Below are 12180 nucleotides of genomic sequence, written 5' to 3' on the forward strand. Positions count from 1 at the left end.
TTAAATTTATTTTTTTTTTATTTAGATGAAAATTTGAGAAAAAAGTCATTTTGCATGATTAGTTTATTGAACAAGTCTCCATAGTATACTCCATACATTTGGTGTTTCGGCAAAGTATAGGCATTGATGAGGACTATTGAGAAAAAAAATAGGCACATGAAAAAAAAAAATCCCAGTTTTTATTTAACTTTTTATCACTGAAACTTTAATTCCCAACAACCATTTTTTAATTTTCGAAATTTTTTGATATGTTTCAGAAGATGTATGAACATTTTTTTTGAGCCGTAGTGCGTGGTAAAAATTTGGTTTAGTTTAGAAAATATCGAAAATGTTAACAAAAAAATATGAAAAATCCTTTTTAAAGCAAAATTGAATTTACAATCGATAAAAACATTACTTTTTTCATTAAAATGTGAATGTCCAAGTCACAGAAAGATATTTTTTCAAGAATTATTTTTTAAACTGTAAAAACCTAAACAAATCGAAAATTTATAGTTTAACGTAGCTATAGCTTTCTATTATAAATTATCGATTTATTTAGATTTTTTGAGTTTAAATATTAATTTTAGGATTTATTTAGAGTTTTTCAGATTAAAAAATAGTTCTTGAAAGAATAGCACCTCTGAAAAAATATCTCTCTAGGACTTTTACAGTCGGACAATATTTTTTTTTATATACAGACTCACAAATAATTCGAATAGATGAGAATAAATTTCTCTAAGTTTCATCTAATTAGCCTTTAATTTTCAACTGACGATATATCGGAAACTATTGGTTTGATTTCCAATGTTAAAAATGGAAATTGAAATGTTCTGATCTTATCAATAAAAATAATTTCAAAATCTTAAAATCTAGCTTATTTATTGAAAAGGTCCAAAAATAGATAATTTTCCAAATTTATATTTTAGACCAAATTACAACATTTTCGTTAATTTTTGTTACCATTGTGCCATTATTACCGTTGGCTCCAAATAAAATTTTTCAACCTTCTTGAGACTCAAACACATGTAGGAAAGCTCAGCGAAGGAAAAAGTGCAACGCTAGCGAAACTGAAAACTTATTTTAAGCTCAACTTCTGGCGACAGCAGGGGCCAGGTATGGCATTTTACGTGTACTCACGCGGCAAGTCGAAAAAAGTACGTGAGTCACACCACACCTTCATGAATCGTAGACACTTTGGCTATATGTTCCTAGTTTGCATTCCGGGAAATCAACAACATATGCGGCAGATATGTGACAATGAAGACTGAGGTGTGACCAAATTGAATTAGTTACTGATTTTATAGAATTGATAATTGGGAGTGGCGAGGTATAATATATATTGATTAAATTTATGATATTAAAATTTTAAACTCATCAAATAAAAGCAAATTCTAAAAAGGTTTTCACAAAGCAGAAAGCAACAATTAGTTGCGGTTTCCCGCAAAAATGGCTTTCCCTTTACAATTTTGCGGTTAAGCTCCCCAACCGTTAGAGGGCATCTCCAGTTTGAATTTGGTTCCCCATCACGATCCAGTGTCGAAAGCTGATGTCACCTTTGATTGTTTAATTTGCACTCAATTAAGCAACAGCTTTTTTTTTTCTCTACAACCGGCTTGCTTTGGCTTTTTTGGCACTTCATAACAAAAACTTTGTGAGGCCAAAAAAAAGTTGTGTCGTTCTGCTTTGGGTTGGTTGGTGAATAATTTGAATGGTGGAGGAAACTAGCTCTGAGTACGCAACTGTCGGTTGCTCAAAAGTTTTTATTTTTCGGCTTATCAGATCACTATTAATAGCACGTACTAGTTCCATCTTTGTGAAGAATGATGTGTTGGGTTTGGAGAAAATTACTTCCGTTTGATAATTATGATTAAGAATGTTCAGTAATATTATTTTGACAATTTAATTTATTTATTATAAAAGTTTTTTTGTTAACATATTTAATATTTAAGACAAAAACAACCAATCAAAGACAGTGTAATGATTCATAACAAATAAAAATTGTACACATAAATTAACACCTCCTACTAATCACCACCTCATTCACAAACTTATCACTAAACACACTTTTTGCTCCTGAAAAAAACACCGCAATCGTTCCGACCGCTTCGTTCCGCCCAATTAAAAGTCAATTAAAGCCACAATTAAGCTGAATTGATCACCGACCGACCACCTTCGGGTTAAACGTATGTATGATGAGGAGAAACAAGGCACACGACCAATCCTTTCCCCGGCGCGTTAGACCGACTACTGGCAGCTTGTCGTTCTGAGACGATCGAGGGGGACGCAGATTTTCAAGTTGAGTAACAACAACAACAAAAAAAGAAAAAAAAGTAAACGCACCCACACTCGCGGTATTGAGAAAAATATTATCGTAATGTGATGTTGTGAAACTGTTTTTTTTGTTATAAAAAAAATAATCAAATTGAAACATTTTTTCTGTTTTTAATTTCATATTTTTACAATTTAAAAAAATCGGTTTTACCGAATCATCAACATTAAATTGAGAACCCCTTTAAAAAATCTTGTTTATAACATTGTCGTTTGTAAGTTTGGTTCTTTTTTTTTTAAATTAAATATGTCTTTATTGAACATTCTTATAATAATTACATTTCATTTACATTCTAAGTGGATGGCTACATGCTCTTCATCTTTGTTATATTTTTCGTTTTTTTATTAACTGTTCACGTTCATTTATTTACTTCAAATTGTTTTACATTTTTGTATTGAATCGAATACATTTGGGTAAAAAAGAAGAAAAAAAAAATCACTTTAACAACTAATCCTAACTTAAAACTAAAAAAATGTAAATTCATTGAAATATTCAAAATCATTAGAACGAGTAAACTACGAACTGTATTTTAAGATAAATCCTCCAAGCGTTCTTACTTGTTCCGCACGAGTTTTGCAACCACGCAGTGTTGTTGTCATCTCGATGAAAATGTTCAGAAGTTCTTGTGGTGAAAACAGGTCACTGCTGCCTTCATCCGTTGATGCTGGTTGGTTTTCCTTCGGTTGCTGACTGAAACCAGGAGGTGTTGTATTCTCTGCAACTCTTTGCCGCTGATTCAACGGCAATGGCTGCAGATTTGGAACCACTCGAACAGATCCTGCTCCAGGTGACGCCAAAGCAGGAAAATCCACGTCCGTGTATGCTGGTGGTGTTTTGCGACGATTTGGTTGGTGCCTCGTCGTCGCTTGCTGCCGAATTTTCACAAACTCAGCTCGTTTTGGGCAGCTTCGATTCTTGGTAGAATGGTCGCCGCCGCAATTGAAGCATTTGGCTTCAATGTTCTCGTTGATTGTTTCGCAAGCTTGAGTTTTGTGCTCACCTCCGCAGGTTGCACAACGACTCTTGATGAAACAGTTCCTTCCACCATGTCCAAACTGCAAGCAGTTCGAACATTGCGTCACGTCACGGTGCACTGGACGATAACGTTCCCAAGTCACGATGATGTTGAAAATTGCCCGAACTGCTTTCAGCTCAGACGGCGTTGTCGATCCTTTCTCGAGATGAACCAGGTACAGTTGATCACGATACTTGATGTCCTTGTTGTGTCTCGTCATCTTGAAGACTTCGATCACGTTCAACTTAAGAGTTTTGAGCTCTTCTTTCAGCACACTCACATCCATGTCGTACAGGCCTCGGAGGACCTGTTTCATGGGGCGTTTACCTGGATCGTCATGGCTGTAGTATTCAATCTTTGTGTTGTTCAGGAAATCCCGAACGTAGTTGTAATCCTTTCTGCTAGGTAGCAGAATTTTGAGTCCATCAGCACACAAGCGAATGGAAGCTCGTAAAGCACCAGATTTGATAAACCCGGTCAGCCACTTTCGCACCGAATCCGATGACGATGTTTTCACAAAAATGGGTGGCAACTTTTCCCGTCGTTCAAATTCTTCCTTCTCGCTCACGTCCACAGGGAGGGTAGCGAACTGGTTTCCAGACAATTTTTGAGCGTCCTTGCCCAAACTGCCTGTCTTTGCAGGTAGCGCTTCGGCATTCTTTAGCTTCTTCAAATCTGCCGATCCTGCTGGTGAGGACTGCCTCTTTTTCTTGCCGTGAGGCATTTTTGCACTTTTTAAGCACTTTTTTGGTTTGTGAGGGACGCACGTCTGACTCGCTTCTCTGCTGATCGCAGACTCAAGTTTGGTTCTTTGTGTTTATCGACAAGTTGAGTTCCAACAACTCAGTCCACACAACTCGAAGGAGCAGAAATTAAATATATGGAAGTGTGAGACACTCGAAGAAGACGTGCGAAAAAAAAGAGTTGAGTTTAGCAGAGAAGCGAATGAAGAAGAGAAAATAAATACCACAAAAAGCTTTGCGTTATTGCACAGTTCTGATTGCGCCAGAACTGGGTTGATTTGGTAGGGTGAGTGATGCTTGTTTTGACAGTTAGATATTCTTTCAAGAATGAGCCATTCAATTTAAAATATTTGTTGGAATTATGTGTAAATAACACTTACTTAAAATATGACCTATTGTAATTTTAAACTTGAAAGTAATTTTCGTTACACTTTTAGTCACCCTATTTCTAACAAACTAATTTAAAGATCCGCTTCGAAAAGAATGAAAAAAAAAAAACTACAAAAAAAACCAAATATATAAAAATATAAAACTTTAAATAAAAAGCTTTCCACCTTTTAGTGAAAAAAGTGTTTCAAATTGCATTTTACACTTTTCAGTTGTTTTAAAATCATTAGTTTTCAAAAACTGTCAGATTTGGCGAAATCAAAAAAATTAGCGAAAAAAATGTGTGATGTTTCTAAGTGATAACTATTCAATTGTTAGCAAATAAAAATTATTTTTCATGCATTGTCATGCTCAACGGGTTGTTCGTCTTTTTCCACCAACCTGTAGAACGAGCTGAAAAACTATAATTTTAAAATCTTTTTTTTTTTCATAGTTCAAAACCATTTTTAAACTCGTTTCAATAAAGTCATAGTAAAAACCTTAACAAATACGGCTGTTTTTTTTTAAGGAGCATTTCCTTTACTTGATACACTTGCCCCACTTTTCCTTATGTAAATGTGTATGCATAACCCTATTTTTGTTATTTTGATTTCTGTAATTTTTAAATTTAAACGTCTAAAGGCAAATTTTTTCGAATTTTTTTTTCTTGTATTTAAGAGATCATTTTGAGCAACTTTTGTTTTATAAAAAACTTTACTTCTCTTGTTTCATTTTTAGTATTTTTATTTGCATTTATCATGTTTAATTAATGTTTGTTTTTGATAGTATTTAGCTCATTCTACCACCTCCTATCATTATCTTTTGCCTTTTTAGTTATTTTATGTTTCCATAGCCACTTTTTATTATTTGTTTTTGTTAGTTTTTCACATTTTCTGCTATAGAACGATACCATTGATGAAATTCTAAAAAAATCCAGAATAAAGCTATCTTGCTCGTGTCAACGTCCTCAAAACTAGTCAAAACCGTGTTTTTTGCAAAAAAAAAAATATTTTGAATTTGCTCAAAATGAGTTAAGTGTCTATGACTTATTTGAAAAACATTTAAAAACACTTTTTTTTAATCAAAAGTGGCATGTTATTTAAATTTTTATATTATTTACCACCCCCTCGACTTTAATTGGAGTAAAGGGACAAAAACTAAAAAAAAAACATTTGCAACCACCTAAGTCAATATAAGTTCAATTCAGAAAAAAAATATGAATTTGACTTTTGTTTACAAAGTGCAACTTTATTTTATTTCATATTATTTTTTTTAATTAAATTTGAATAAAATCACTATTTTATTCAACTTTACGTTTCTTGAATGCATTTTTTTAAATTTGTTTTGAACAAATTTAAACATCAAAATGCAGGACGTGAATTCTACTTTGAAACACAAAATAACTTGATGAAAATTGTCAATTTGAGATGATAAGTAACAAACGATAAAAAATAAGACCAAATAACCTTTAATGCTTCTTGACTGCCTTAGCCATGCCTTTTTTATGAAAATCTTGCATGAAATTTAAATTGACCAGGACCGAAAACACACAAAAACGCACAAAATAAATAAGGATTTGGAATAGTCTAGATCGAAAACTGTTTGAAATTTGCAATGTAAGGCTCATAATTATTTAAGAAATGTTAAAAAAAATTAAAAGCTCTTATACAAACAAAAAGTTTTGAATCATTTTAAAATTCAGTGATAAAGTTTAGAACAATAATGTGAACAATTACCTACATTATTTACTACATGCAAATTGGCTAATCATTGGCACATCGTACCGACATCAGTACACAATACTTAAAGTATACGAAGCAATTTTGTGCCTAAATCTACCAATATAATCAAAGCTGATTTATTCTTTAACTGTCTCGTTAAATTTTAACAAATCCATATTTATGTTATTAGGCCGAAATCAGCGTCAATCACCCAATAATTGAAATAATTTGTCAACTCTGTTCCCACCGACTAATTCCCCTAGCAGCCTTTGTCACGTTGTCTTTGTTCAGCACACTTTTGCTTCGTATCCCCAAACAAAGTTATTTTTTTACGAGGCAAGGTCACCACAACACAACTTCTCCTCACAAAAACCGCATTTCAGGGACTAAGCAACCACAGAATGATTCCGCACGCTACGACTGATAACGATTTGTTGGTAAACAGAACGCAAAGCGGCGTTTCTTGGCGTTTGCTTGCACGGCCTGCCGCGACTTCCATGGCTTCCCAAGAACAAACAGAGGATGACTAACGGGGTGGCTTTCTGTAACCGGTTCAGCGCTGGTTTCGTTACGAAACAGGGTTCAATGGTTGCTTTGATTTGGAATCATTCACGGATTTCCTCCAGCTTGCATCAACTTTGTCACAAACGTTTACGGTTCACTGATTGAGTACCGATATTGTTCGTTACGTTGCTGTTCCGCCGAACAACGGACGCTAATTCTATTACACACGAACCGCACGCGGTAAGTCTCGACGTAGACTGACTGAGCGTTGCGGACTCCACAACCGATGCACCGAACATCATCAACAGCTGACGACTCTTTGTTTGCGTCGCTTGCACCTACAACCCAACTTAAACCTACAAGCAACAGCATGTGGATGTGGTTGGTGGAAGCGCCTTCGTCCAGCATCACCGCCGGGGACACAAGGGAGTGGCCAGCGGCCACCGCGGTACGACCAATCCCGTCTTTGTTTGGAGCGTTCCAATGGCGAGCAAATTAAGCTGGATGGAAAATAAATTAGAACAAGTTTGACGGGCTGCGGCGTCATCTATGGACGACCCCCGCCAACTTCAATCTACGGTGATAAAAAGAGCATTTGAGCTAGAATGGACAGTATTTCTCAGCGTCGTGTGTGATATTTAATTAAGTCGACAAGTTGAGCAACGCCAAGTACGGCGGAAGATGTAACGTTGATTAAGCGACTTGGTGAGTGTACTAAACGGGTCACCGCGACTCGGTAGGCTTTGTCGGTCAACTCTTCTTTTTTTCCTAGAACACGAGAAATAATTATCGCATTGCGAGATTATCATTCGTGCATGGCCTGCTACTGTGTAGCGGAGATCTTATGCAACTTTGCGATCGGCAATCGAGTGCAAATCAAGTAGTGATGTTGGTGTTTTTTCGTATCTCAGCATGCTGTGAGGGGTGTTGCTTCAGTGAGCAAAACGGAACTGGTGCGCGAATTGGAGCTGTGAACAGATTCTCACGGTGTTCAAATTGCGCCCGGTGTGCGAGTTCTTGACGACACGTGCAATGGGATTGAAAGATCATCATTTTTTACCGTATATTTGGACGAAATGGGACTACTGTAAAGTTGTTTTAAATATGAAATAAGGAATACAAACTTCAAATCGATTACAACCGACTCAAATAAAAAATAAATAAATATTGAGCCGAAACTTGGCGAAAAATAGTGTCACAATTTAACTTGGATGAACCGATTCACCATAGTTGACAGTGTTTATGATCCTTTATATGAGATTTCCCAGAGAGACGACCACCTGTTTTAAATTTTGTTTATTTTTAACGGTTTTTAGCGAAAACTGACACATGTAAAAAATAAAGTATTTCGCCAACTTCAAGATGTTAATGTGGTTCAATATAAATGCTAATTTTGTTCCGTCAGTGGTGCTGACTATTGATAACAAAATGATACACCTTAGAATTTAAATGCTATCACAGAACTTTTTAAGAGTATTTTTCTTATTATTCAAATTATTTTCAGCGCAATTATTTTCAACGATTTTTTAATGTTATTTTTTTTTTATTTGGATGAAACTTTGTCCATGCATTCCCTATGCCAAAAAACGTAGTTTTGAATCATTAGTTTTTGCATGCAATTCTCCATACAATTTTTGAGGCTAGTCATACAAAATGGGTATGCAAATGAATGAAATTCTGTATCTTGAGAAGGGATTTTCTGATCGGTTTGGTATCTTCGGCAAATTTGTAGCTTATGATTAGAACTTTACGAAAAAAATTGTACACGGAAAAAAATCCGATTTTTCTATTTATGTTTTTATCACTCAGAGTTAAATTCCCAAAATACGGCTTTTTGATTTTAGAAATTTGTTGATATGTTTTAGGGGACATCATCCGAGCCATACTGCGTGATGGTGCAAACTTGGTGCAAATTTCCTACAAAGTATCACCTAACAAGCCTGTAATTTTCTATGTGAAAAAACGAAACTTTTATGAAATTTATTGATCTTTTCAAACTATATTTCAGAAATGTTATTATTTGGCCTAAAGTATAAAATTACTAAAATTGTTCTTTCAAAAGTAAAGCTTGATTTGAAAACTTTGAAATTATTTGTAATAGATCGCTCAGAAAATATCACAAAAGTTTCAAAAGATATCGTTATAGTTGAAAATAAAAATTGTAATTATTTTTTTGACCTTTGTTCGATATTTTTCAAACAAAAAATTCTCTTAAACCAGAACTATTTTGAGTCCCATAAAAAATATCCAAATATTTCGAATTTTAAATTACGATTTTTTTTGAATCGAAAAACAAGCTTAAGAAAAGTAAAATAAGGACATGTGTATTTTTTTTAGCTGAACTTTTTTTTATTTATCATCTTCAACTTTTCCGATGACACCATTCTGATCTGATCATCATATCTCAAGATACAGATTTTCATATATTTACGTACCCGTTTTGTATGAACAGTTTAAAAAATCAGTTGTTTTGACATGTTCAAAGTTTCATGATTAAATATTTTGAAAACTTTCTGCATTTTTTAGCATTCTGTTTGTAACAAATTATATTCTTAAAAAAATGTTCTCTGTATTTTTCTGTAAACTTTTGTTTTGTTATAGATAGGTATTTTTGGATATTTCGAGAATGTCAGAAACTAGTTTTTTTTTCAACGACAACAATATAATTTGACGAAAAAATTATTCTAAACAATTATTTCTTGCACCAAAATGTGGTCCAGGTTAAAAAATATATTTTTATTTCTTATCTAACTTAATTTCAATGGTTTAAACTTAATCAATGTTCACCTAATGAGGCCACATTAATAAACTCACAATATCTCGGAAACTAACTAATAATTCGATTTTCAATGTTAGACAATAAAACTTTTGTGACATTTTTAGTTTTTTTTCTGCAAAAATAATTTTCAATTATTAGAAAGATTAGTAATTGAAGAGCTGAAAAAATCACAAAAGTTAATTCTTTAAATTTAAATTAAATTACATTGCGGATGTTAAAATGAGGGCTGGTTGGATAAAATTGAGCAAAATTCATTTTTCACAAAATTTTATCTTAAATATGTGGTAGTTCAGTAACAGTCTGATCAACAAAGTAAAAACAATTAAAACTGTTTGAAATTTTCTAAACTTTTTTTACCAAAGTGCTTTTTCTTTTAAAAATTTTGAAAAAAGTACTGAACAATTTTCCGAAAAAAGTACTAATAATTGAGATAGGTGCACTTCATCAGAAGATGTTATTTTTGATTGGAAATACGAAATTTTGTTTGATAATTCTAGAGTTTTTTAAAGGGGCTTAAAACAAGTTTTAAAATTGAAATAACAAGCCACGGTTCTAAACATACAAAATGTGATGTACAATGCAGAAAAATGCATTTAAATGTGGCGACATATACTTTAAAAATGTTTGCAACGAAAATTTGAAGAAAAAGTCATATTTAAGGAATTCAATATCTAGTAGTCAAAAGTCAAATAAAAAATCAGGAATTTGTATTTCCGTGTACCATTTTTTTCTAAGAAGTCCTAATTCTAACCTACAACTCTGCCGAAAACACCTAACCGATCAGAAATTAGGGATTTCATAAATTTCAAGAGTATCTAGAATTTCAGAAATTTCAAGCATTTAATTTTTTAACAAGAATTTTAATAAAATTTGAAGAATTTGATTAATTTCATGAATGAATTTCAAGAATTTCAAGACTTTGAAAAATTTTAAGAATTTTAAGAATTTCAAAAATTTCAAGATGTTTAAGTATTTTAAGAATTTCAAGCATTTCATTTCAAGCATTAGAAGAATTACAAAAATTTGAAAAAATTTCAGAATTTTCAGAATTTTAAGAATTTTAAGAATTTTAAGAATTTTAAGAATTTCAAGAATTTTAAGAATTTCAAGAGTTTCAAGAACATCAAAATTTTTAAGAATTTTAGGAATTTTAAGAATATTAAAACTTTTAAGAACATAAAGAATTTTGATATCAAGTAACAGATTTTCGATTCTTCTCATATACATTTTACATAGCACGCAAAATTGTGTGGAGTCTTGAATAAAACAAAAAACTAATGATACAAAATGACTTGATTTGATATAGAAAATATATGGACAAAGTTTCGTTCAACTAAAAGAAACACAAAGAAATGTCGATTTTCGAAATTCTAGAAAAAATGTTTTAAGTCTATTAAACACCCTTTTAGACTGGAAATGATCTAATTTCATAGCTATCCTTCAAAAACTGTCAAATTCAACAAAAGAAGTGCACAAACACCATCAGATAAGAGCGCATGTGGCTTAATTAGTGGCACTTGAATTGACGCTTATAAATCTCCTCTGCCTGTTGGTACATGACACCGTCAAGTGCAGTGATTCACTCAGTGCCAATAAACAGCCAAGAGAGTAGCTTCGGTATCTTTTTCAGCGCTGTTTTGCATCACAGAGAAATCGGTATAGTTTGAAATGTCATAGCTGTTTTTGTTGGTTACCTCGTGAACTATTGATAAGAAACCACTTAACTTAGCTGAACTTCGAAATCAATACCGGATAGTTGCACTTGAACAAAGAAAAAACGTTGGCACATTCATCAATCATCGCTTCGCACGTTAGTTTGATACCTGGATAACTTAGAAAACATTTTTATTTAATTAAAACTCACCATAACTTTCCCCATCATCATGTCTAGCCATAGTTTACACCTCCAGCTTGATTTGGCACCTAAAATTAAGAAAGAAAACCCTGCATTAGTTCAAAATTCAAACCAAAAGCAACAAATTTCAAAACAACCTCGACAAAGAACTTCCCCAAGAAGACTTCAATTTCCTCTTCACCTGTGTGTCGCCCCGTCAAATGATAACGAGACACTGAACTAAACGCTGACTTCAATAAATGGCCCAGCCGGGAGGGAAGTGCAACCTGTACTGTCGTACAAGAGTTGTCTGTTATCAGGATGAGGGCGGAAAACTAGCCAATATTGCACAGCGGAATGAGTCATTTTTTGTGGATTTTGAATGGTTTTTATTTGAGTGAAATCTTAATTAGGGCAAATTTGAACATAAGCACAGGATGAGAATGTTTAACACTTTGGCTACCAAGCTGTGAAATCGCGTTTGGCAAATTATAATTTTTCCAAAATATCCCACTTCAAATCAGCCAAAAGTTGATTAAATTAAAAAGTGATCTTCCAGTTCCATGCTTGGTAATTCAGGTGTTAAATTTACTTAGTAGCATTCTTTCAGAAGATATCACTATTGAAACTAGACTAGAAGCAACCGACAGAATGTGTTTGTAGATAGATAACGTGCTCTGTCGTACTGTTTCGTGCTAGAATAGGGTTGGTTCACAGGATTGCTCTCTGGGGGAAATAGTCGCTGCTTCTGACTAATGACTAGTGGTCATAAAATTGAAAAGTTAAAGTGAATAATTAACATAATTAAAGGAATTTACGGATAAAAAGTAAAAAAAAAGTTCATTTATTAAGAGTATATTAGATTTTTATTTAAGTACACACAACTATGATTCATAACCTTCTATAA

The 12180-nt window shown here is 33.2% G+C and overlaps 1 protein-coding gene across 3 annotated transcripts in view; it reads right to left on the reverse strand.

Annotated features, from left to right (window-relative positions):
* Positions 1 to 12180, reverse strand: part of LOC6037430 (choline transporter-like 2) — a 40261-nt gene that overhangs the window by 10205 nt on the left and 17876 nt on the right. Inside the window, exons 1-2 of one of the 3 annotated variants that reach the window (XM_038253428.1) lie at positions 11432 to 11508; positions 11304 to 11362 (exon numbers count right to left, since the gene is read on the reverse strand). In XM_038253428.1, the coding sequence (XP_038109356.1) occupies positions 11304 to 11334 (31 nt within the window). In that variant the 5' untranslated portion in view covers positions 11335 to 11362; positions 11432 to 11508. Of the gene's footprint in view, positions 1 to 2145; positions 2219 to 11303; positions 11363 to 11431; positions 11509 to 12180 lie in introns of those variants that run through there. The other 2 variants (XM_038253427.1, XM_038253426.1) reach the window with 2 other exon arrangements.

This window comes from Culex quinquefasciatus, chromosome 2 (assembly GCF_015732765.1).
Source record: "Culex quinquefasciatus strain JHB chromosome 2, VPISU_Cqui_1.0_pri_paternal, whole genome shotgun sequence".
Taxonomy (NCBI): domain Eukaryota; kingdom Metazoa; phylum Arthropoda; class Insecta; order Diptera; family Culicidae; genus Culex; species Culex quinquefasciatus.